The 26,470-nt window shown below is 42.9% G+C and overlaps 2 protein-coding genes and 2 long non-coding RNA genes across 5 annotated transcripts in view; 3 read left to right on the top strand and 1 right to left on the bottom strand.

Moving 5' to 3' along the window:
- The window catches only part of st8sia1 (ST8 alpha-N-acetyl-neuraminide alpha-2,8-sialyltransferase 1), a 9,855-nt gene extending 6,510 nt beyond the window's left edge, over positions 1-3,345 (top strand). For both annotated transcript variants that reach the window (XM_086022352.1, XM_086022353.1), the window contains exon 6: positions 577-3,345. In XM_086022352.1, coding sequence (XP_085878478.1) covers positions 577-1,039 — 463 coding nt within the window. In that variant the 3' untranslated portion in view covers positions 1,040-3,345. The remainder of the gene's footprint in view (positions 1-576) is intronic.
- A 3,174-nt stretch (positions 3,346-6,519) lies between these two features.
- LOC147126624 (uncharacterized) lies at positions 6,520-8,478 on the bottom strand. Its single transcript, XR_015084739.1, has 2 exons — positions 6,836-8,478; positions 6,520-6,750 (listed from the first exon to the last, which is right to left on the bottom strand). It is a non-coding gene; the product is annotated as an uncharacterized LOC147126624 (long non-coding RNA).
- LOC147126623 (uncharacterized) lies at positions 7,923-9,191 on the top strand. The gene is made up of 3 exons (XR_015084738.1): positions 7,923-8,441; positions 8,540-8,623; positions 8,743-9,191. It is a non-coding gene; the product is annotated as an uncharacterized LOC147126623 (long non-coding RNA).
- Positions 9,192-9,233: 42 nt separating this feature from the next.
- Positions 9,234-26,470, top strand: part of atp2b1a (ATPase plasma membrane Ca2+ transporting 1a) — a 72,955-nt gene continuing 55,718 nt past the window's right edge. Inside the window, 5 exon segments of the mRNA XM_086022351.1 lie at positions 9,234-9,262; positions 10,745-10,849; positions 11,140-11,284; positions 16,034-16,102; positions 17,439-17,496. The gene's annotated coding sequence lies outside the window, so the exon portion shown is untranslated.

Raw genomic sequence — 26,470 nt, 5'->3', positions numbered from 1 at the left:
AATATTTTGACACCAGCGATAGCGCGTCGACGCTCAAATCAACTTCCGTCCTTATAGTGAAAGGAGGAAGTGAGTATGCCGTAAAGCAATTCAGGACATTTGTATTTTTTTGGTGTGCCAGCGTTGCTCCCATCCTCCTCAAAGTTGCTTAGTGCCAGTAAAAAACGATACAGACCCCTCAGGGCATCATGACAAAAGTCCCAATTACTTGTAAGTCCAAGTTTCATCAAAAGAGTTGTGATTTTTTTTTTTTTTATGAAGGTCGAATTCTTGCCCAGTGCTGTTTTAATAATTATTAACAGTGATAGTCTTTTTTTGCAGATGATAGAGAATATACGCCTGTGAGGATCGTTTTCTTGTCTGTCTACATATGCTGCTGTGCAATTTGAGTTCAAATATCCGTTGCTTGGATGGTTCTACACTTCTGATTGGCTAAATATTATTATATGGACTTTACATGTGGAGTATTCATCGCAAGAGATCCCAATTATATATGTGTCATTGCTAATGTCCATTTGTATTGAAAACATCATTCCAGTAGCTTGTGCAGGTGTGCCTAATGAAGTGTCCCCTTAGATTCCAGAACCTAATGTGGTCCCGCAAGTCCTTCGTGGACAGCATGAAAGCATACGGCACCAGCTTCGTGTACATGCCGGCGTTCTCCATGCGTCCCAGCACCGACCCGTCGCTTCGCGCCTCCTACGCGCTGGCCGACTCCTCGTCCGACCTCACCATGCTCTTCGCCAACCCCGCCTTCCTGCGCAGCGTGGGCCAGTTCTGGAAGGCCCGCAACGTGCACGCCCGCCGCCTCTCCACGGGCCTCTTCATGGTCAGCCTGGCGCTGGGGCTTTGCGAGGATGTGAGCGTCTACGGCTTCTGGCCCTTCTCGGCGGACCTAGCCGAGCGGCCCATCAGCCACCACTACTACGACGACATGCAGCCCTACCGCTGGTTCCACACCATGTCCGAGGAGTTTGTGCAGCTGTGGGAACTGCACAAGAGCGGGACCCTGCGCATTAATCTGGGACGCTGCGGTTAAGCGGCAAATAGTCGTGCCGCCTTCGTGGGACCAGCGAGGGTTGTTGTCTCTAGATCTTCCTAACATACGGGGCCGACGTGGCCATTTAAAAACCCCCAGTTGTCCAGCAGAAGGCGAGGAGGCGGAGCTTCGGGAGTTGCAAACTCGCCGGATGACCATCGGGATGAGGAGGATGAGTGGAAGGATTTTTCTCTGCCCAGCGGCAAGGTGGTCTTTGAAAAGACGCAATTGTTGAATATCCCACTAGTGCGTTTAATTGTCCCATGTACTAGTATGCGCTTTGTTTTCATGAGTAAGACAAGGCCTCAACCGATTAATCGGATGGCAGATTTAATCAACCAATATTATCTCTTTTAATTTTTTTACACATTACAACATAAAACAAAGGACGTTCAAACATTACCTCCCGGAAAAAAACCCAAAACCGAACATTCCCTGCCGGGAAAAAAAAAATCGGCCGATTTTTGTCGGTTTGTCTCTCTACTGTAATGTTAAAAACTAAAGGACAAAATATTGTAAAATAGTTAAATGTTTTCGCTCTAATTCATATATTTAATGTTGTAAGCGTTGAGGGGGAAAAAAAGTGATATTCGTCATTATACATTTTTTTAATTAATTGGCCAATTAATTGGTTATCGGAATTTTATCCTGCTAAATATCGGAATTGGCATCGGCGACAGGAAAACTTACTAAGCTTACATTTCCGCGCACTAGTAGAATGACGAAATCTTCCTCGTGTTTTTTTTCCCACTCCTTCCTTCCACATGCTAGTGACATTTTTCCAGTACTTCCTTCTACTACTGTCCAATATTCTGTGCGATAGTAGAACGACTATCAAAATGTAGTTGTGTGACATTTCTGCGCACTAGTAGAACGAATGTATTGTGACTTCATTCCCCTACTGTAGGCACTTCTGCGAACTAGTAGAACAATTTTCTATCACGACTATTTTATACTACTGTTTTGTTTTGGTTTTTTTGAACTAGTTGAATGACTACTGTACATCTTACGAGTATGGAACAACTTCATCTTACTAATGATATTTTTCCCACAACTTCCTTCCTCTAATGTATGACGTTTCTGCGCACTACTTGAATGGGCAGTAATACAACAACTACATTAATATTGTAGCAAAACTGTGCACTAGTTGACATCTGTGCACTACAAGTTCAGCAACAGAAGTTGACTAGTAGTATTTTATGATTGCACTAGTAGCATGCAGTTTGACCTCACTTGTCACTTGTAGTGCGCCTTAGTTGTTCGACTAGTGTGCTAAATTGTCTTCCCAGTGAGGACAAAAGAGCATACTCATACATGGAGCATTCAACGCGCTAGTAGGATATCAAATAAATGCCCCAACGGCTCTCCACAGTGGCAAAGGAGTGATTAGCATGTCTGCCTCACAGTTTGGAGGTTCTGGGTTCGAATTCCTTCTTCTCCCCAGAGCTTGCGTGGGGTTTCTCACTCCCACATTCCAAAAACGTGCATGTTGAAGACTCGAAATTGTCGGCGGGTGTGATTGAGAGTGCTTGTTTGTCTTTACGTGCCCTATGATCAGCTGGTGACAATTCCTGTCCAAAAGTCAGCCACAGCGCAATAGCAAATGGATTTTTGTCTAGATGCCATATTAATTGGCCTTTTGGGGGGCCATTAGCCAATTCTAAAAAAAAAAAAAAAGGGAAAAAGTGTTGCTGTTGTTTTTGCTCAGGATCCACAAGGAAGCATCAGTTCCATGCACACATGAAGATTTTTTGCCACAAGCACAACGTTCCTTTCTGCTAAGTGGAGCCGTCGTGTATAGATTTCACACATTTGATGCGCTTTTTTTTTTTTTTTTTTTTTTTTTTTTTTACTAGTGTGAGTTTGCGCACATGCACAAGGGCCAAATAAGGATGTCAGAGCATCTTGAGGATGGAAGAGCTCACTTGATAGGACTACTGACTTGATGTTGTTTTGTACCAGAATGTGCCATTCACAAGTTTTTCTTTATTATTTCTTGGTCAATATGAAGGTTGAGTGCCTTTTTTTTTTTTTAATTCTATGTCAATGGATAATTCGATTTCTGGGCGCCGTTGATCAGCCTGATGACATCATCTCTGTTAACATATTGAACAAAATATAATAGCGTAAACTTGGTGGCATCCTGTGACTTGCTATGTTGCTATGAAACTGTGTTTTTTTAAAATATGTTCTCATTCCATCCTATTTGTTACTGAGAAGCTGGGGACTGTTGGGATTTGAAGGAAAATGTGATGTGATTTACTGCTTCGAATTTAGATTAAAGCTTCATTTTGTAGCTTATGCTAGCTAGTGGCTGCTGCTTCTTGTCTTATAATATTGTTATCTGGCATCATAGTAGGTAAATGAGTATTTACTAGGGGCGGATTCGTAGTCAAATAGGATTCAAATGGGTATTGTTGTTTGGCAAGTCGAGTTCATGTTTTTATTGTACGTCTTACACTGGAGTTTGCCGTAAAAATAGCTAACCTTCAAACCTGTGTGGGATTGGCCGTCTCTGTCATTTGGAAGCTTTTAATAGCGTTTCCAGGGCAGTGGTTAAAATATTCACACCAAGCATGACCATAATGGCCAACAATTCAATAGTGTAGCACATAAGTTAAATACGAATTGCACTAAAATGTTTAAAAATAAACTGATCTTAAAGATTAGCTTCAAACGCATTGAACTTAAAAATGAAATATTGTACCTATGACACTAATATAAGTCATTCTTGATGGAGGATAAAGAATACATGACTGTGAGTAATGACATTATCTGTCAGCATGTGTTGTTGCATCATTTGTGTTGAATCTGTAGCTTAAAGGGTAAAAGCACTACATCATAGATGCTATTTAGCATTAAGCTAGTGGACTGAAAAGCTAAGCTACATGGTTGATTTAAACACACAAATTGTAATTCTTTTTGTCTGAGGTTTAGTTTGACATTAAACTTCAACTGGGAGTAGTAAAAAAAATAGCTGGAAGGCTCTACTGAGGAGAGTTGGCAGTAGCAGCAATGCTAGCTCCCATGCACCACAAAAGTAGCAACCTCCTAAAGAGGCCCATGAGACACTAAATGCGTTCTCCCCAAAGTCATCTGATTACCTCCGACCCCCACACCCCTTGGGCCAATTACTGTTCTTTGCCCCCCCGCCCCCACCTTCCTAGCGTAGGGGGAGAAGACTCGCATGGATGAGCGCATGGACGAATGTTTTTAGCCATAATCTAATCTTGTCCTCTTATCACATCTAAATCAAATCACTATATTTTTTCAACAGATTAAATGTAACATTGTTTGAACAAAACATGGTCACGTGATCCAATATGAAAAAAAAAACACGTTTTCACTTGAGTGAAAGACACAGAGGGCTTGTATCCGAGGGGCTGTGCCATTTCCCCCTTCCTCCCCCTTCTAACAAATTCATAATTTACCACACAGCCAACAGGAGGAGGAGAAATAGGGGGCTCCAGGGTCCGCCGGAATGCCTCTTGGGTGCTTTCCAAAAAAGGAAAGCTTAGCATGGAGAGATGACCCGCGCAGGTTCGTTGAAAAGTCACCAACCCTGATCGTAGTTTCCGACGTCCTTTGTTAAAAATATCAACATATTTACTGTAAATTTGTACCGGCTGGAATGAAGGAGTCAAGTGTAGGCCCGCGAGTCCTGACAGGAAATGGGGGGAAGGGATTTTAAACAGTTTCATCCATAACAATAAGTCCCTTAGTTCTTTAGAGGGGAAAATTAGATACCCACTTGCTTTCCTGCCCTCCCCACTTCCCTTCCAGACAAACGTTGGCTTGACACGCTCTTATCATGGGAAGTTGAAGTCCGATGCCATGTCATCTGGCTCCAAAGGTGTACAGGACCCTTATTGGTAAACACAATAAGGAAGATTTTGGTTTTACATTCGTTTGACCTGGCTGATTCAGAACTAATTTATGCCTGAGTACAGTCATGCGTTGCAAAGACTAGGATCCAAATTAGATTATTCACGCCCCCAAACTAGTGCCATGCGACCTTGAAAATTTCCCCAATAGTGGCCGCTGGGGATAAAAAAACAAAAACAAAAAAACGGCCCCGAATCTACAACTTATGAACGTTGGTAGGGATGTCTACCATGAGGTGAACCCACAGAAAAAGTCTCAAGAACACACGAAGCTGGCATTTTATGGTCATTTTGGCGGCAGTGGGTTTGACCAAATGAAATTTGGTGGGCATGTCTGTCATGAGTTGACCCATAAAAAAAATCTCAAGCACCAGTGCCGTAAAAGAGACACAGAGAGACATTTTGGTTTGAAGCTGCCATTTTATGGTCATTTTGGTGACAGCGGGTTTGAGCAAACGAAATTTGGTGGGCATGTTTGTCATGAGTTGACCCACAAAAAAAGCTTAGTAAGCCATGCCATTTAAGTTTGACGCTTTCGTTTTATGGTCATTTTAGCAGTGGCGGATGTGACTCTTAAAATTGTATTATTTAAATTAAGCCCCAAAAGCCAGTTTCACTTATCAACATGTAATTTGGTAGGCTTGTCATTCATGGGTAGACCCATAAAAAAAGTCTCTAAAAAGCCAAACCTGAAAACATACAGAAAATCCGCCATTTTGCCTTGCCGCTGACACTTTAGGGGCATCTTAGCGAATCTCCAAAGGTCCTTCAAAGATGGACATGTTCTAAAGATTTCGTACGGTTTGGAACATTGTACATATGATAGATAAGTGCAGCCTTCTTTGTGCTTGTGCGGGTTGCAGCCACACTTGCACCAGGTCTCCTTCAAGATATTTATAGAGCTCATTAGACACATCCTGCTAGAGTCTGGGTCACAGCAGGGGCGGAGCCAGAACGTGGCTGGTGGGTGGGCCTGGAAAAATCAGGGTGGCCCTGAATATTTCTCTCACTGAACACAATAAAATACGTTCAAATAAAATGACAAACTGAATAATATGAATCTTCCTTACGGCCCTGATAGACCAAACCGACGTCGGAGGTCGTGAAGCGTCTGAATGCGCCGTCTGTTTGGTGTAGTGGCCACCGTCGTAGTGTCGTAACATGTCTGTAAGCTTCTTGAGGGAGTTTACGTATGTTGAATCGGCGTCACCAATCGTGACATTTGGTCACTCTGATTGGCTGCTAGCTAACAAATCAGCGCTCGCAGCACCAACGGAAAGTGACAAATGCGGAAAAATAATGAGTATGCCTCCGCTGCCTTAATCTTCTTACAAGTACAAGAGCGAGGGTTGACAATGTAAGTGTTTCACAATACCGTGTCAAGAACGTGATGGTTTACTTCGCGTGGGAGTTCATCGTGAGCGAAGAATATAGCTGAATGCATTGTTTACGTTTTTACGTTAAGTCAACCAGAACAGGATATACCAATTCAAGTCAGCCCTGCGGATGTTTCATCTGCTTTTCACATTTGTCAAATCAGAAGCTTCCTGCTGATGCACATTGTCTCACTCACTTTCTATTCATAATATCCTGGCAGAAGGGTGGCATTTTTTTTCAAGCAACATGAGTCATCCCAAAACAAAAATGCATTTGTTGCTAGGCAGATTTCAAGGCGCTGCCACACACAGCAGGTGAAGGACAGGGAGATTCCACAGGAGGAATTCAGCACGGACTGGATTGGTGCATGCAGAAATGACATCATCCAATATCTCCCTCGAGGTCAAACGTCATGTGACGAGGTCCCGTGCAGGCCTCACAGCATCTCATCTCGACACACACACACACACACACACACAAAGCGACGCATCAATTCGGGCTGCTAAAAACATGCATCCGGCTGAACGAGTGATACCTTTTTGGGATGATGCCCTTGGGCCCGGTGCAATTTCTCTCTCTCACTCCTTCTCTGGCTGCCTTCCTCACGCCGGCGAGCCGCCGCACTGCAGAGGAAACTTGAACTGTGCCCAGCTTTCGTCATCATCACCCCGGTCGCCCTCAAACCACACGTTTACACATTAAAATGTGAGTTTCAGTAACACAAAAGAGCACTTAGCTGGGTTCCTTCTATGTGCCAGATTAGCCACAGCAAAGCATTGCTTCATTAGATTGATTACAGTGTGGCTAATTAATTAAGCATAGGCGATGGTCTGTAAACAAACCTCTATTAATCATATTTATTTACAACAATAATAGCTCACATGTGGCTTTAGATCATCTCCCTTGACAAGTCATCAAAGCCTTTTTTCCAGACCTTGCGTTACTTTCGCTTCCTAATTCTGCTGTCTTAAAAAGCACTAAAAGGAGAACAAAGCAGCACACATGCACATCCAGAGGACTTCATAATGGAAAAACGTGGGCCTTTTTTTTTTGCTGAGAAATTGCAGGCCTAGCACAAGCTGTTTATTGCCCTCTTGTGTCACTCGCTCTCGCCTTAAAATAAGTGGCCTCCTTTTATGTGCAGACACTGCAACCTTGTGGCGTACAAGGAGCACAACAAAGATTACAATTGTCATACATAACGCGGAAAATAAACTTGACTATTACATTTATGCATTGGAAAGAACCCCAGCAGTCCCCAGTTAAGCTACAAAAAATGTTTTGTATTTTGTCAAATATCACTATAAAGTGACTTTTGTGTCCTCGTCAGAATTTTTTGTTTGTTTGCTTGTTACCAGCTTGCTCAGTGAACCACCAAATGTGCTCATTGATTGTTAACATTAGCCACACATGTCCACACTGTTATTGTCATAAACTAAAAAATGTTTTGCACTTTTTTGGGGTAAAAGTTACGTCCGTCTAGAAATGTTCCATCTACGATTCTTTTGAGTACAATATCTTTCATTCGTTGCATGAAAGTGTGACGTCCCTCCGCTCCACTTGGTGGCAGCAACGCCATAAAGACGACCAAAGCGTTGCATTATGGGTAAGTGCTTTGAATAAAAGTGACGTGTTACTGCCTCGTTCTGGACGTCGAAGTTACGCACGCACGTCGTGTTGGTGAACTTGCTTAAAACCCCGATTTTTTTCCAGAGAAGCTCACATTTTTCCGTTTTTCAACCACCCAAGTCTTGCAATGTATATCGCTTCAATGGATATGACAAGTTCGAAACACATGGACGCCGTACGGTTAACCTTGAAGCCCGGAACCAAGCTACGGTGGACTCAGCTTCGCGTGTCCGCCGAGGAGGACGAGGCCTTCGGACAGTGTCGACGCAGCGCCGCCGCTGTCAAGTCCACGGGTACCAGGAAGCGCCAGGGACGGGACCGTCGTCGAAAGTTGACCAACGACCCTTACAAAGTGGAGCCGAGAGAGGAGCGACGAGCCGCGGCCTGTGCAAGGCGACTTCATCCGGGAGCAATGGCGCCGGCGAACACGACGCAATACTTGATAGAAGAGCATGAAGACAACATGGCGCCGATTTGCAATAACCGGGAGACCCAAAACCCTGCCTCGCTCGGTACTTCGTCTCTTCTTTATGGCGAATGCCTTTCACCCGGCAGTGTGTACGCAGCGCTGGATTCTGATTATTATGAGAATTGTCTTGCCTTCCAACAGAAGGACTTTGAGGAAATGTTTGGCCCGTGTTGGTAACACCGAGGACGGAATGACGAAGCAGCAACTTTTCCCCCCTCGGAAAAGGTGTGAATACTGCATTTACACCTTTTTTTGGGGTCCTGTGACCGACTCGAACAAAAGCTGGGCTGCTTGTGTCAATTGTGTCATTGTCGCACGATTCATGGGCTCTATTTGTCTCGCAGTGGGCGCCCAGTAGGGAGTGCTCTTCTCCCCGCAAAAGCCTCCCGCCGCGCCGGCCCCTCTCAACGAGCGAGCGGAGCAAAAGGCACCTGAGCTGGCGGTGTGGCCACTGCTTGAAAAGTCAGGTAACCAAGCAACCAAGGGCAGGTATTGTTGCACTGCTTTGTCCTTGAATGGTGCCATGCAACCTCTGTCACTGTGTGAGCGTTTTCCAGGTAAGCCCTGCCTGCCCACCGGGGGACTACAGGCTCTGCTGCAGGGAGACCCAGGAGCTCCTGAAAGGTGACTTTTTAATGCAATCAAAGACATTTTTGTCTAAACTCGATTACGAGAGTCGCGGAGTGGGTTTTGTTCATGTTTATACTGTAAATACGCGTGGCGTGGATCGATGTTAATGGGAATTCATGAGTGTGCAGTTTGTCCAAAATAAAGCACATGATTTCAACTGAAACTTTTTCTTGTGTTTTGACGTGTTCTATAATGCAAAATAAAGTCAACAAAATGCAACAGACCAATGTTCAGGTAAGAAAAAATTTTCAATCGTCTCATGGTCATGTCAATCTACAGTAATTGACGAATTTACTTGTCTTTTCACAGTCCAGCCTTTTCACAGTCCAGCCGTTCAGTCTCAGGAATGTATATTTTTTCAAACGTTAGGGTAAAAAAGGGTCTGAAAATGACCAGCAGTGAAGGAGTTAAAGGCAAAAATCAAAGACTTGGTAGACATGGACATAAGAGACAAAAAAAAACTAAACAGCTTGATGTCTTGGCAGTAATCAATTTAGATAATCAGTATAGTATGTAATTGGTGGGGGAAAATACAGTAAGGTACAAAAAAATCCACAATTAGTTGCTCTTTTGTATCTTAAAACTGGAAAAAAAACACTAGTCCTTGAGGGGGAATGTCTTGTTTACTTCAATTGTCTGTTTAATTTACCATATGTTGCTAGTCCAGAATGTACTTTTCCCTTAAAATTAAGTATAATAAAGTAAAATCTGTTGTCACAACCATGGCAATAACATCATTAAATAAGTGTTAACTGTCAAAGGAAAAAACCCTGAGACAATTGGTGCCATAATAGGTGGAATACCCATGTGGAGTATGAAAGAAAAACGTTTTCACAGCTGGCCTTTGTAGTCCAAACTTTGATGAGCTACAGAATAATTGTCGTTTTTGGAGGGTAATGTTTTTTGTCAGTACAGTATATTGGTTTTGATGCCCGTTTTTATATGTAAGACTTTATTTAGCTTGTCAAGCACCTAACAATTTACCTATTTGAACAGCATCAGTTCGAGTCTATACATTATATAATATATAGAAATAGATGAATAGAAATAGACTCCCCACAAATGAAAAAACAACCTGATTAAAATGTACGCGTTCTAGCATTAGGCCTCTGCAGTACTCCAAACTACCACATGATGGCAGGAGCGTATCGCAAAAGAAGCACCCACGACGCATGTGGCTTTCGAATGTAATTGTAAGAATGCTATAACAATATTAATGTAAGCGCTACTATTAGTAGTTCTGGCCCCTCTAATGCCCGCTCTGAAGCTTCATGCATGCGTAATTGATGTCCTTGAATTGGAGTGACGTCACCGCTGCTTGCTTGTCTTCATTGGCGCTGTGCAGCAGTGGAGTGACGGCCAGCAATTTACGCTTGAAGCTTCACACACATTCACACACTTTCCCTGTGCGTGTACGTGTGTTAAGGCTCTTGGACAGGACCACCAGTGGAGGATTAATGAACGCTTCTGCAAAACTGCAACACCATCCATCAATTTGGGATCAGTCCAGGCCCAGCTGGTGTCTGTTGTCATAACTAGTTTACTCTCGCCATGCGGCATAGATCAATTAGCTGAATGGTTACCATGGCAGCCATCCATCTCATAATTCCAGCTCATAGAACTGCACTGCATCTCACGTCCTTGACATAGTTAAAGAAATATCACTGCATACTGTGTCACAAACCTACAGGTATCTACCTGTCTATGTCCCAGCAGAGGCCAAAATTGGGGATGTGTACGGAAATAGATGTGGCACAAGCGTACCATGCACCCTTCTTGACTAATGAGCTGGGACGACAGGAGGGGTCAACTCCCTGAGAGGTAACATCCCCTTCTTCTCCTTGTCCCATTTTTGCTTTATCGCTTTTAAAGAACAGCACCAGCAACACTACAAGCAGTGGAGTGACGGCATAAAAATTAAATACACAATAGTGAATAGCAAAAATAGCCAGCAGTGTTGTATAATGTAACAATACATGCTTTTCTAGAGCTGTTCCTAATATTTTGCCTCTTTCGTCCAATCAAATGAGTCAACCAGAGGTACCTGTAATTACATGTGAGTTTGTGGGCTCACAATGAGCTTTTGTGTGTTTTTGTGTGTTTCGGCGCAGGCAGCTGTGTCATTGTCAGATGTCGTCGAGGGCGGCGGCAAATAAACAGCAGATGGCCGGTACCTGAACGCCTCGCCAACAGCGCCGAGGCCGTGCCAGAAAAAGTCGGCAGTCATCTTTAGCGCGCCTCCGCCCTGTGGCTCAGGTGTGTACACCGGTGGTGGGTGTGCATATTACGGTATCCGTGTAAACCCCTCTGACCTTTGACCTTGGCGCCCTCTCAGCCTCTAATAAGGCGCAGGTGCCATTTGAGGCTACTGTCGTTAAAAAAAAATAAAAATGAAGAAAAAAAAAAGATCCCTGACTAGACACATTGCGTCGGCACAGGACAGCAACAATTGCCGCCATTGTGCTAAAAATAGATTTGGGTCCAAAACACTTCAACAAGCCAACTGTATCCTTACTGGACATAACATTAGGTACACCTGCACAGTCAATTTTAATTGACTCAAGATTCAACCCCTGCAGGCCACCTATGTAATGAAAACGAACAAATTGTCTTTTTTACTTTTTAATAAGAAAACTAAATCTTCAAGGCCCTTTGCTGTCACCCATAATGTGATTTCCTTTTTCTTGTTTTGATTTTTTTTTTTCATCAGGCATTTGGCCTCAAAAACTCTGAAACAACACTCATAAAAAATTTTTTTTAAAAAGTCGCCAGCGATGAGTGACCAAATTGTGATGAAGACGCCGCCGCCTGCCAGCCGCCGGCCGTGGCAAAACCCAAGTGTAATCTCAAGTCGATGCGGGGCTGTGAGTTTTGGCGGCGGCTGAATAAGATTGAAGCCGATCGATACCGCGCAGAGCGCCGAGGACAATATGAGCATGAACGCCGCCGCCGCCAATCCAACACCTGCCACCAGACACGCGGCCTGTCAGCTATTTGTCACCCAGTGTGATACAAGTCACACGCTCTCCTGCCGCTTGTACTCTGTAGCACGCATGGAAATGTTAGCTTGGCATGTCCACTTCTCCAAAGATGTCATCATGAAATGTCAGAAAGAATCCCAACTATGATAGAAAGCCCTGATAGCTAGCTCACCATTTTTCGTCAGCACTACTGTGGGGGGCCTCATAGGAGCTGTCATGTCTGCCATCTATTGGTAAAAATGATTACAAATTAAAACTGATCAGCAAGAGTAACCATTTTTATTTTCAAAAATTAATCAAGGGCCATTGCAAGTGCCCATCCTTGCTGCAGAGGGTGATAGTGAGCAAACTCGCTACTTATTTCTTTGTGATTGGCAATTATTTTTCCAATAAATATGCACGAGAATGGACACATTGGTTCACTGACTCGTAATTCCGCTTTATACTAAATATTATAGAAATCTTTCAGTACCACTTTGTAACTTAAAGCAGCACTGGGCAAGAATTCGACCTTAATAAAAAAAATTCACAACTCTTAAACATTGATTTACAAGTAGTTGAATGGGACTTTTGTCATGCCCGGGGGGGGGTCTGTATTGTTTTTACTGGCACTAAACAACTTTGAGGAAGATGGGAGCAACCCTGGCACACAAAAAAATACAAATGTCCTGAATTGCTGTACGGCATACTCACTGCCCCCTTTCGCTATACGGACGGAAGTCAATTCGAACATCTACCCGCTATTACTGGTGCCAAAATAAACAAAAAAACAAAAGTATTGTTTGAACGAAATTAGATTCATTACCTCATCGCTTTTCATCTTTCACACAGCCAATGGAAATAGAAATGTAATTCAGTCCAACTTGCAGGCCAGCGAGAGCTCAGGATTTCACAACACAAGGCGCTGGCGTGCATGGGAAATGTGGTTAACTTGTCAAAACACTACCGCTTTTGTCCACATGGTGCCGCCGTAATCAACAAAGACTGACATTCTCACACAGTGTTGCTTTAAAGTGGGTAACAGTAAGCTCACAAGGAGTTTGCCATCAGTGTGGATTTTTAAAAATAATAATTCATCCTCTAAACTATGGATGACACTCGCATGCAGGACAAAGACGGCGCAATCGATTATCCCGTCACTACCTCGCCGGGCCCCAGAAGCGAGAAAGAGGTAAAAAGGAGAAAATTGATTTTTTTCTAAATTCTCAGCGGTGAAGCATGACTCACTGTCTCGCCGCCTGGAGATGGAAAAAAAATGGCAAGTGACAACACACACACACAAAAAAAAAACAACAAACCTTGCCATGCCCTTTACGGGGAAAAGATGAGCCTCTGGCACCACGCAGAGGGGGGTCCATCTTACCTCTTAGATGTCCAGTTTTTAGGGGTGTTTTTTTTTATTGAGCCACGGGGAGGATGGCCGTGGGAGGCTGAGGCCGAGGGAATGAGCTGTCTGTGAGGCAGGTTGAGGCGGCGTGGGCGGACGATGACACAGATGGGAGAGGAGGGCATCCGGGGGACGACGAAACAACGTGGCGGTGTGGTGCCAAGACAGCGAGTGGCAGAGAGCACTCTGACAATAGCAATTCATGCGCCAAGGGAAAGAAGGGTGAAGGGTGAGCCCCTAAAAAGAAGAAATATTCAGGAAAAGTAACAGTAAAAAGCAGTCGCGGTATGTTTTTCAGACATGCTTGTAGGTTTATGATCGTTAGCTTGGGCTGTGCCACAGCTTGCAACACCGCTTCGTGCCACAAGGTGGCAACAGTGAGCAGTTAAGCAGTAATCCACCTTTTTTTTTAACGGTCACAACTTGAAAGGGATATAGTAATTTAAATTGATTCAAATGATGAATGTAAAATTGTAAAAAGTAAATCTTTAAGTCTATAATTGGTTTAATTTTACATATGCAAATTAACTTCTCCTTATCTGCATTTATGTCTAATTCAGATAAAAAATAGACAAGATATTTCATTTTCACTCAATGATATATATTAACTTATTAATATATTTTATTTTATATATTACTTTATTTTGTTATTTTTTAAAGACGGTCAACTCAAACATATTTTTTTCAAGAATATGTTCCCAGCAGGCCCCCTAGTTGGCATTCTGATAAATTTTGAATTTGTGGAATATAAGTTAAGCAGCAAAATGCACTCGTTTTTAGCCTTCTCTGGGGGCGGCCATTTCGTCATTCTCTTGACTGAAAATGACATCACAACTACTCACAATAACCAATCACGGCTCAGATTCAGAAAACAGGTCAGCCATGATTGGTCGTTGTGAGCAGTTGTGATGTCATTTCCAGTCGACAGAAGACGAAATGGTTTACAAAAAAAACAAGGTCATGCAGATTTCAATTTTAACATATTTACACCCACAATAAATATATTTATAAAAGCACTTGTTCTTCAATACAATCAAATATTTTTTTCATAGCAATACAACGATCATGTCAAATCTATAGTTTTACTCAATTCCAAATTGTGAGCCTAAGATTGCCCAAATAATTTTGGAGCCTTTTTGGAAAACAAGTAAAACCAAAAACGCACACAAACTAGAAAAGTCCGGTCGCCTTGATTTAGCCAAGAAAAAAACAAATTTATATCTAGCGCATTTTAATTTTTACTGATATTGTGACAGCGAGTTAAAAGCAACTTCGGCCTTATGCTATTAGGCTAACGAAATACATTTTTCCTCCAGTATTCAATTCAAGTTGCACACACATCCAAGCGTATTGTAACTCCACGAAACCCCATTCAAAAAACTCGTCGTCCAACTTGTGCCGCGGAATGCTCTGCGTCTGTGCTCATCACTGCAGCATTTGCTCGCTTCTCTCTGGTGCGTTTCCCCTGACAACCGTATCTCCTATTCATGATTATGCAAATGATATGGCTCCCCGTGCCAAAGAGACACTCATAAACAAGCAAGTCCTTCTCAAGCGTTCCCCGTGTTTGTCTCTCCAAAGTGCTGCCGTGATTGGAGGCGCTGGTGTATAATTGAATGTCACAGCTCATTAATTTCCCCATATTGGCACAAAAGGTCATTAAACAAGTGATCATTTGTGTATGCATCCACTCAATACTTCCTTTCAAATCACAAACTTTCCTTTACAAACACTTAATTTGTTCCATTTTTTTTTTTTGTTCATGAAAAAAAAAATACAGGAAATTAAAGTCACTGCGCACTTTCCGAATCATATTTTTACAATTGTCATTCATATGTATCGTAACTGCTGTATTCTATATTGAAGCATGTCTTTTAATAAAAATATAAGTACACCGTGACTTTTCTGAATCACCCGTGGAGAAAAATGCCTCAGTACAGATTTCAATTATTATAATAATAATTAATATTTTTTTCATAATCAAGCAACCCTAATTTAAGGTATCATTACTTTTTTTATGACTACCTAAAATGCTGAATAATATTGTTAATGTGAAATTATCATAAAAGCAAATTAAGCACATGAGCACATAAAAGTAAAACGCAAATTGCTCCTGAATAAAAGTTGAAAAACAAACTGCTTTTCAAGATTAAATGCAAATGTATTGTACTTCAAAGTTAAATACAACTGAACTGTACTTCGGAAGTTATTCTTTCATATACCTCTAGAGGGAGCCTGCGTACCACTACTGCTTGTCCCACTCTTTGACAATAACTGATTGTATGTATTACGCAAAATATAATTCTTGGGACTATATACTATTCCGATGTGAACTGAATTGAATATGTTTGTCATACTACACCATTAAACTGTCACATCAGGATGTAGTGTATATTCTATTGCATTCCTCAATTTTCAGAAGCAGAAATGCGGCACATCAACTCAACGTGTGAGTCATGTGCTTGTTGTGTTTGCATGGCGTTGCCTGGTTGCGCTCTCTCCGCGGGGATGTGCGTGCGCACGTGTGTATGTGTATATGTTAGGGATAAATGGGTATGGGAGGCTGTGTATTTATCCTGCATGGCAAAATCATTGTGTTGACTGTGTGGAAAATCAATCTCTCTTTTTCTCTCCCAGTGGAGGCATCGGCTCCCACCGCACGACGGCACTCCGAATCCACGCCCACTCGTCGCATCCACACGAAAGGTGTGTGTTGTATTCGTACAGCGCAACGTAAATAATCGCACGAGTGATGGCGTCAGCATTGCGAGGGAGCAAAGAGCTTGATTCATGCCTTCTCAGCCTCCGGTCCCAACACGGGGGCCTGTCTTTTCTCGTTTGGGAGTGTGCGGTGAAATGCCCCGCAGAGGAGCGTGTGTGATGAGCACTGGCACGCTTGTCGGTTGTGTGTGTCCAGGCGGGGGGGATTTTAATAAGGGTGCTCAAATGTTGTGATTTGGAGTCGGAGGCGAGATTGACTGTGATTGCATTCAGCATGGCAAACACACTAATAAGCTCACACTGGGGTTATTTTTAGCCCCCACCTTAAAAAAAAATCCCCTCCCCACCATACAGGAAAAGATTCATTTTTGAGATGTTTTTTATTTTGTTTTACTTTTTTATTCACTCAACATGGCATTTTATGACAACACTGGAGCTCTTCCCTCCCTCAGAGGGGAAAAATGCTTCCTTCATCCTCACACTTGCACCTGCTGTCACTCCCTATGACAATTCTCTCTGATCACTTGCACTTATTTGGAACTTAGTTATTGCTTCCTGACCGCACAGTAAATGGAGCAATCACTATTTAGGTCACATTGGCCACTAGTTTCATGTAACGGTATAGAATTGATAGGGAACTGTAGCTAATGTATGTATATACAGTACCCGCATGATTTATGCACCAGTGCTGCTAAAATTAACTCCTCTAAGACGTGTGTGTACATATGCGCGTGACTCGGAGTATGTCTTTTTGCGTTTGCGCTATTTGTACCATTTGGACTCTAGACTCGCCTGTGCACTCCCACAGCATTCTTACTGTGCAATAGTGACCTGCAATGATACCTTTTCAATCAAGTGGTAGGAAAATAAAAAGGATAGCTAGATAGATACCTAGCTAGCTAATTAGCTAGCTACTACGAGTTAGTTAGCTAGCTAGTGATCAGATAGCTAGCTAGCTACTACCAGAAAGTCGGTTAGCTAGCTAGCTATCAGATAGTTAGCCTAGCTGGTTGCTCAATAAGAACCCATCTGCCACCTGGATTTTTGTTGGCTGTAAATGTGAAGCTATCTGATCTTTATGTCTAAAGTAGGATTATTGTCCTCAATATGTCCACTTTGTTGTTATAAATCAATATTGTTATTGCAAACAGCACAAAAAAAAATGCTACTAATTTTGATCAAATGCTAGAATTCCTCCCCCCGTGAGTCAAGTATGAGTAATAGATTACATGAACGAAGCGCATCCTGGTGACCGGCTTGTTTGTTGAACGTGTGTGTCACTTTGACTACACTTTGAACTCAAATGTACTTTCTTCCACAGGAGAGTGACAGAGAGTGAATGTAGCACGTAACAGCTGAACTAAAGGAGTCTCAGCTGGGTAAGTGTTGAAAACCTAATTCCATTGGTTAAGCCATGCTAAGCAAGTTAGCTTTTGTGTTATGCTGCCCCCTATCTGCTTGGAGGACCAAATATGAGCCTCCAGTTGTTCACAAGTCATTGTCAAAATGTGTCAAATGTACTGCAATGTCACTAACCTCCCAGTTACATAAATTGCGCAACATCCTGTTGTTAAGAAGCTAATTTTACCACGTATATCCGCGCAAACACATACTGGCATCCTTAGGGAGTCAGTGCTAAGTTTGGGTGCCGCTAAGTCTCCCTGCGAAACCCAATACCAATACATTGTCCCCGGGCCGCTAACACCTCACTTGTGACATTTGGAGAACTATGGCGCGGACGACGCTGATTTAGCTATCGGGGATGTCGTTCCTGTTAATTGAAAGTTCACCGCTAGTCACTGAGGCAGACCAGCGGCCAGGCGCGAGGTGTTTGACACTGGGGGGACGGCGAAGGCGAGAACTTCACACTTCCTGTTTCGGGGCAGGTTGGCTGCAGGCAAGGGTGACATTTGTTCACAACGACCAATGATCAGCCAGCTTGTGTCTCTCGGGGTGGGAATAAAAGTCAGAATGCTTGTGGTCATCCAAAGGTTGCGTGAATGTTAAACCTTTGCAGAGCATTTATGCAAACATTAAAATTGACACGTTTGCTAATTGGAGCAAATTAGCAATTAGCTGAGGAGAATATAACACTGTATTTTTATCTTATTAACACTGTGGCGTATTGCTTGGAGGCATCAGCTCTGCATAAATTTCATCAATGTTATATTGCGTAATATTTTCTTTTAAGATGGATCTACATTTTCCCAAATTTGAATGTTCTGAAAGGTGACATGCCATACAGTCATATACTATTTTTGAACTGAGGTGTCATATTTTGCTATTCAGAAAGTGGAGGGGCTCCCACAGTGGTCAGCGGGTGTCTGACAGTCCCTTAAAAAAAAAAAAAACAGGCGAAGGTGTGCCTCACGTGTAATGAAACACGCTGTGCCCAACAAGCCGTCCTCCGGGGCTTTTAGTCATCTAATTAATTGCTTCGCTGATGACAGAAAACAATTCCAGCGTATAATCACCAATCAATTACTGTTTACTACAAAGTCGGAAGGAGGCGCACAAATATCGCTTCTTAAATTACACTTTGCAACACTGGGGGCGTACGCGGCAGTCAATCAATCCCTTGCCGGCCGGCCTGCCTGGTCCTGCGGCGGTTGCCATGGAAACAGTCCACTTATTCCCACGATCAATCGCGGCAATTACTTGTCGCAGCGCGGCCGTTTTTTTCCTCGCTTTTGCCAACTTTGGGCAGCCCAGAGATTATGTCATCAAAGTGACACCTACTCATTTAGTTTTCATTATAGCACAAGACAAGTTAAAAAAAAAAAACCCAAAAAAACCGCAGGAAATTATAAAAGAAGCAGTGCTCTCAAATGTGCTGTTTTGTAAGAGCTCGTAATGAGCACGTTTGTGGGCAGATAATTAAAAATCACAATAAGGGTTCGTCTGCGGGCAAACACCAGCCAGTGTCGACAAGCCGTGTCAATAAAAATGAATCATGCCACACACCACCGTGTTTATTGAGAGCCATGTTTGTCCAGTGCATCACGTCCTTCACTGTGCACACTTATGAATTCCCATATGCCCTTGGGAGAGGTCACGGCTCCTCTGCCCATAGTTGAAAGATCATCACCTAGTCTTATTATAAAAAAAAAAAAAAACACACAATGTATCTTATTCCCAAGCAGCGAGGCATGCTGCATTAGAGCGTAGCCTTCACAAAGGCCTATTGAAAAGGCACCACATAATCGAGTGACGGCAGCAGCGCAAAAAAAAAAAAAAAAAGGAGGGAAAAAAAGAAGCTCACTTTATTTGCCAAGGTAGCTACGTTCTTTTCATCAAGCTGGAGACGCAGCGTGCCCTCCAGAGAGCGAGAAATAATGTGCCGCTCTGTCTTTATTAGGAAGATGGCTTTCATTCACTCGCTGAATGCCTGCCGTGATTGCTGCTTGAATAAGTGCAACAGGCTTGATTTACTGGCCCGCATTTGGCCCTTACAAAACAACCGTGTGCGCATCAGGCTTGGGGAACATGAGGCCGTGTGTCACTTGATGCTGCTTGGCGGTGGCCGTACTTGCTTGGATCAGTGAAATCAGTAGTCGATCAATACAGCTATGTACGGTGTAAAAAAAAAAATGCCCTAGAGTGACCTTTTCAAACAAAAATAGCAGACTTCCTGTGACTTTTCAGGTTTGCGTTCGTCAGTCTTTTTTGTGGCTCTACTTATGGTAGACATGCCTACCAAATTTAATGTTGCCAAGTGAAACTGGCATTGAGAGACGTTTTTTTTCTAACAGTAACGTAGAATATGCCATGTTCTCTATATGCGACAGATTAACCTGATTAGCCAGCGTAGTGTATCGCAGCGGAAAGGCTCTCGAGGACGTAGTGGCCATGACGGCGCCAGCATTTGTGGTCATTTGCTCTAGTTTACGCCCGCCATGGGGATTGCTCCACTTCTTATTCTTAGCCTTCACTCTTGATGTCGGAGAGTCACGCCGCGCTCGGTTCATCCGTCAGGTCCACCTCACACCGCCGGCCGTCCTTGAACCTCAAAGCACAGACCCGAATGCCAGACTCGTCCGCAGCAGTATAGTAGCATCTCTCCTTCCATTTTCTTTCCAAATGTGCCCGGATGAGGTCACCACATGATGTATACTCTGGCGGTCTATGATGTGACATCATGCTAGGAAAAGCCCCGCCGTCTATTGATTTCTGCCATCCATTTGCTTTTGTAGCCCAGCGGCATCATGGTGACATGTAAAGATGCCCCGCCGCGCGCAGATTACCAACCCTGAAATAGATCAACCTTGGTTATCTACTGTATTATTTTCCTGTCGTCCGACCATCTCCTGGCAGAGATTGTGCGGAATTATAGATTACCATCAAAACGGTGCAATTGTCTTAAATCTTCTGAGGATTAAATGAAGTCGTACGCATCTGTAGGGACTCCTTCAAGTAATCTTAAACCATATAAAAAATAACCCAATATTGGATGCTGCGAACCTAATAGCATAATTGCATGAGTCATTTTTCAACGTTTTCGGAAAACAAGAAAAAATACATCAAAATTCTGTGGATTATTGTTACTATGACCTGGATGACTGAGAACCTACACATACTGTACATAAGAACTGATTTTTTGTTATTGATATGGTAACATTATGTAAAAAAAAAAAAAGACTGGGGCAAATACGTGATTTAGGCTAATGATGGAATGGTTTTGCTTGGCCAATTTTAATCTTCAAACTGTGTATAATGTCACAGTGGCTTACAAAAATAACACATGTCCAAACTTTTTTTATTTAGGTTTAAAAATGTTGAGAACCACTGCAATGTATTCAAGGGAAATATGAAATATGATCATGACAAATTTGTTCCATCTTATTTTGTCATGTGGCTTGTACTTGACAAAGGTCCGTGGCCTTGTGATGAAACCTGCTGTCACCGGGAGTGTGTGTGGGCGGTGTCGGCTTTAAGCGTATCATCTGTCAACACCCGCACGCACACACGCACAGGGAAAAAAAAATATAAGGTTTGCTTGCGTGTGTGTAACTCTTGTGTACGCCGCTTGTTTGTGTGTGACATCCAGTTATTTTGACAAAGCACATTCCAAAAACATCTGAACCGCATTGTGAGCATTGTAGTGAAATACTATGGAAGCGCGGAACGCCAATATGGAGGAAACATTTTTGACTGGCAAATACGTTCAAACCTAAAAAAAAAGAAAAAAAAAAGTGCCACGTTATTAAATGAAAACGTCCTATTAGTCAACTTGCAAGATTTTGGAAAAAAAAGCTATTTAACACCCGCTGTCCCCTCGCCTTAGCAATTATTTATTTCCCGGTCAACATTGATTTCGCGCCTGTCCGTCTGCTTTGATGCGGAGGACGGCACGCTAAGAATAGAGCCTGAAATCCCTCCTCCGCTAAACCGGAAGCGGCTATATTTAACTCCTCCAAGTCAGGTTACTATGACAAACGAGGGGCCGCGCGTCCCATATTGCATTAGTAGGGCACCGTTATAGACTCCTCTCTGGCCTCAAATGAGTTTGAAAGATCAGATCGATAGTAAGGCCCGGCTGCCCGGTGTAATCAAAGGTTATAAAAATGCTATCTGGACCTTGGCTCTGCTTCTTCGTCTGTCCTCTGATTTGATTTTCCTCTTCTTGTCTGAATATGATAAAATCCTCCATTGATGTCATTTTTAGGTCAGATGATTGAACTGCTAAAAGATTAGCTCCTGTGGTGGTGGTGGGGGGGGGGGGGGGGGGTAGACGACCGTGCTGATGTAATTCATGCGTAAAAGTATTTCTAGCTCTGCTGACTTGTCAGTCAAGTCATGAAGCACAGTGGATATAAAAGGTCTACACACCTCTGTTGAAAAAATGAAACCAAACACTTCCTTGCACAAAATGGAGGTTTTCTGCTAACATTGACTTTTATTTTGAACTGTTTATAATATAAAAATGAAAATTTATTACCGTCGCAATGGGATATTTTTTTTTGTACGGCTCCCGTATATGATTTTATTAGATTGTGCACTAATAAGGTGGGGAAATATTGCATTAGCGCTGCATTGTCGATGCTCATCTTGCGTTTAATTTGAGTAACACGATACTGACGACTCAAGCAGCACGCCGGCCGGCTCCATTGTTCACTTTAGCGTCTGCCTCCGTGTATTTTGGAGACAAAGTAATTGAGAAAAATCAGATTACGTTAGATCAACACAAAGGATTATAATGCTAGGTCAAATCTCGAGCTTGGGCGCCCGCTAATCCGTGACAGATTACATTTTTTAAAAAGGAGCCTCCACCATGATGCACGCCGATTGTTAAGAGTCTGAAGGCGAGACACATTGCTTCTGAATTTGAGCGTGGGCATTCTCCATCATTTTTGAGGGGGTCACACGAGGACAGAACCCAAAAACAGTATTCGGTGTCATAATCCGAATTATTTTCATCCAAGAAGGATCAATGCATAATTTAGATGACTATAAAACAAAACAAAACCTAATTCCATTTCCCAATGGATTCCAACACGTTTAAGGAGAAAATGGTGATGCTCATTCAGACAGTTGAGGTATTACATATGTCAGCCCAAACAGCTGTTTCAAAATACTGGACTTTTAATGGCACTAAAATGATGTAATTGCAATATTTAATATAATTGAATTTAGCATCAGCCAATTCTTCCTCTTAACTGGAGCACGTAAGAGGGAGCACATGACACCGGCACGCAAACGGCACGTAATCGCAACTTCATTTCACAACAGATTCCAACGCAAGAAAGGAAGAAATGATGCTACTTATTCAGACAATTGGGCTATTACATTTAAGAACCAAAACACGTAGCCGTTCAGAGTTATTGCAATTTTATTGGCACGAAAATCATGAAATAGTAACGTTTAATGTAATACATTTTACTTTGGAGTCAGCCCGATCTTCCTCTTAACTGGAACATTTAAAAAGCTATTCCATCTCAATGGCCAAACACATAGCGGTTTAGAAATATGGCACTTTTAATAGCATCGAGACTTATTCTCGCCACGGCGCATCAAAACGAGGGGGTGTGGGTCTGTTGCCATTCCCTATCAGACAGATGAGCAGGAGAGGCCAGCGCGGTCTTCACGTCCCAACACATTAGTGAGCTGGCCCGTGAAGGGAAGCGTGTGTGCGCCCCATCCCCGTCGTGCGCGGAGTGCCGGGTCCCACGCGTGGGTTGCGGCTCCTTAATGCAGCCCATCACGTTTCATCACACTTGCCGCCACGGCAACAGAATCTCATAATCATAAACCGGAAAGTTAAAGTAAGGACATGTGATACAAACATTTATTAGCTAAATAATTGGAGGCCATTAGGGCAATAAATTGTTATGGTTGAGGTGTGTACATTTGTGTGTGCGTGGGTGTGTGCGCATTTGTTGGTTTTTGCCTAGAGCTGTATGTAGGACTTAGTTCACACCTCACTGAGCATCAAATGGATAAATCAATTTGAAGGCTCGTGGGAAAAGAATTGTATGCTTCTGTGTGTGCGTGTGTTTGTGCACATATGGGCGGGGCTATGCAAAAAAAATGCTCATGGCCCATCACATTGCTTGCAAACGTGCACGCACGCTGGCCCATTAACATATTGCGAGATTATGCCGCATCCGTAGCATAGCATGCAGCGCTACGGGCATGCTACATGATTGTAGTAGCGCTAAGCTATCGATAACATTAGCAACATTAGCTTTTTGGGTCATTTGTGATGATTACAATGTTTAGGTTGTGTTTATCCAGCTTTATTTTCTGTCTAATTTAAATAAAACCTGGAGCTTAAGCATGTTTGCATAATGTACAGTGAACGCCCCCAATATAGAAAAATGTGCATTACAGTAAGTACAGCAAGTATAACAACTCCATCCACAATTATTGAAACGCTAGGTTTTTTGTGATATTAAAAAAATGAGACCAAGATAAATCATTCCAAATAATTTAATCTTCCATCCATTTGTGACGTCATCCCAACCAGAAAAAAGCCAAACAGTTGCTAAACAAATAAAATATATTTTAATATTGTTATAGTTCTATATGATATCAGCATGACATTTTAAAAAATATTCATAATTTTGTACAAAACTGTTGCGTGCTCTGTTGAGTGTCATTTTTTTTTGTATGGGAATGTGCAGGTATACCTAATATTAGGTCCAGTTGCTGTATATTCGTATGGACTAACTTCACAAATTGGTATTGTTATTCTTCTTCATCCTGAACTCAACTGGATGCTTCCCATGATTCCAAGCCAGTCCTGAAATAGAACATCTACGCGAGGGGGAGGGCTGTCACTCAAAGCAGCTTCTTTTTTTTTTTTTTTTTTTCATTCACCTTATTCAATGCGTCTCTGTTGTATTTCTGGATCAGCATTTACAGAGAATAGATTCACTTTGATGACTCAAAAGGCCCACCGGAGGAGACTTGTGATCTATTTCGGTGCAAACGTCACACGGGACTCACGTGCTCGCTAATAACGCGTCCTTCATGCACGCCCTTTGTCTTGCGGGGGGGAGTTAAAAGCTACACATGTATGCATAATAAAGAGGGTGGGGGGGGGGCTATTTTAAGGATGACTTTATTTTCACGGTTTTCATTTTTTTGTACCCTCTTTTGACGTCAGGAAATAGGTCTGAATCACTCTTTGACCTTTTCTCCGAGTCAGAAACGCATTTTATATACAGTACAGTGTGTGCTTCCTATATAGACCTACTTTCACATGGATTAGCTGCACATCTTTCAATTTAGTACTGTTCACTAGCGATTATTTTAATGATCAATTAATCCGTCAATTATTTCATCCATTAATTGATATATCAGATTTTAAAAACATTCTATCCAAATTTCCATCCTTTGTTATACAAATATAGGACATTATTTGAGCTGAACATATTTTATGAGTCAATGACTGGTTTGGTCTGTAATATGTCAGAAAATAAAGAGGCGGGCATTTACAGAGGAGGAGACACACCTTTAAGGAGGCTTTTGATGTGATCGTTACTTGTGATCGGCATCTGCCAATCAAGTACTTTTCCATGGAAATCGACACTGAAGTGTCGTGTGGATGATTTTGAATACAAAGTCAAGGATCCATATGAGTATATTACCCAGTATATGCTCGAGCCAGGAGTAAATACTGCACATGGCCCACTTGACATGTCACTCTCCCCTCAAGTGTTGCAACTGCAGCATCAGTGACACCTCTCATCCTCTGTAATGTCCTGCTAATGGAAGCAGTTAGCTTAAGGAGCTTTGGCTAATCGACGCCATTTGAAGAGCGGGAGTGAGGAGGATCGTCCCTGCATCCCTCCCTACTCGCGCATTACTGCCAGTTTGGACTCAATCCGGCTGGACCCAAAGATAACGCGGCGAGCGTTGACGGACGTGTCACGGCGGCATCCGCGTCGCACGCCTGACAGGAGCCGTGACGCTTTCCGAGAGGGCCATTAAACCTGAGTGTGAACGACGCGGCGGGGGGTTATTAAACTGTTCGCCGGACCGATTCAGCCCGAGGCGGCTTCTGCTGATGCGTGGTGTTATACTGGAGATGCGTATTATAATTGTTATATTAGTCGCTATCCTTTAATACCATACCACCATTCTATAATAACAATAACTAAGCTGACACAGTCAAGGCTGGCTTGTGCCAACCCAACCATTTTCTAAGACTGATTTTTTGCCGGACTAGTTGCCAGCCAATCTCAGAGCACACACAGATGCGTTCAGGGCCGGATGAAAGAACAGCAGAGGTTGGATGTCTGGGGTGAGTGAAGGACAGGTGAAGTTCAGAGAGGGATGTTAGAGACCACCGGGTCCATCTTTGCATTTTCTTCCAGTCGAAGCGTCCGTCCCCACCTCGTCCGCCTGTGTGCGGTGCTGATAAGCAAACGGTCGCCCGTCTTGGAGGGGAAACCATGGCAACGTCGCATGCCACGTGTTGACATCACAGTGCAGTTAAATATAGCCACACCCACCCCTCGCTAGCCACCACAACGCCCCCCCCCCTTACTCCTAGGCCCCCTTCAATGCCACACGACTAGTTGTTCTGTCGCTGATCCTGGGCCAGCTATAAATAAACGGTTTCCTTCCCGTAATTGCAACCCTCACTGTCTTGTTTGGATGGCGGCAGGAACGAGAGACGCCAGGGAGGAAGAAATGAACCAGTGTGTGTGTGTGCGCGGGTGTATGTAAGACCTGGAAATAAACCCTATTGTAAGTGCGGTCTTAAACATGCAACAGAGAAGCGCCTTGAGATACAGTTTTAATCCTCAAATAATTTTTCTCCAATGAAATGAATGGAAATGCCATTAATCCATTCCAGATTCCTGGAAAAAAACCTACCAAACATTATTTAATGTGTTTTTCTTA

The sequence above is a fragment of the Filicampus tigris genome, chromosome 22, assembly GCF_054856515.1.
Source record: "Filicampus tigris isolate MCC_2025a chromosome 22, RoL_Ftig_1.0, whole genome shotgun sequence".
NCBI classification, from domain to species: domain Eukaryota; kingdom Metazoa; phylum Chordata; class Actinopteri; order Syngnathiformes; family Syngnathidae; genus Filicampus; species Filicampus tigris.
Note: the sequence above shows the minus strand (reverse complement) of the source record. Positions and strands in the feature narration are given on the sequence as shown.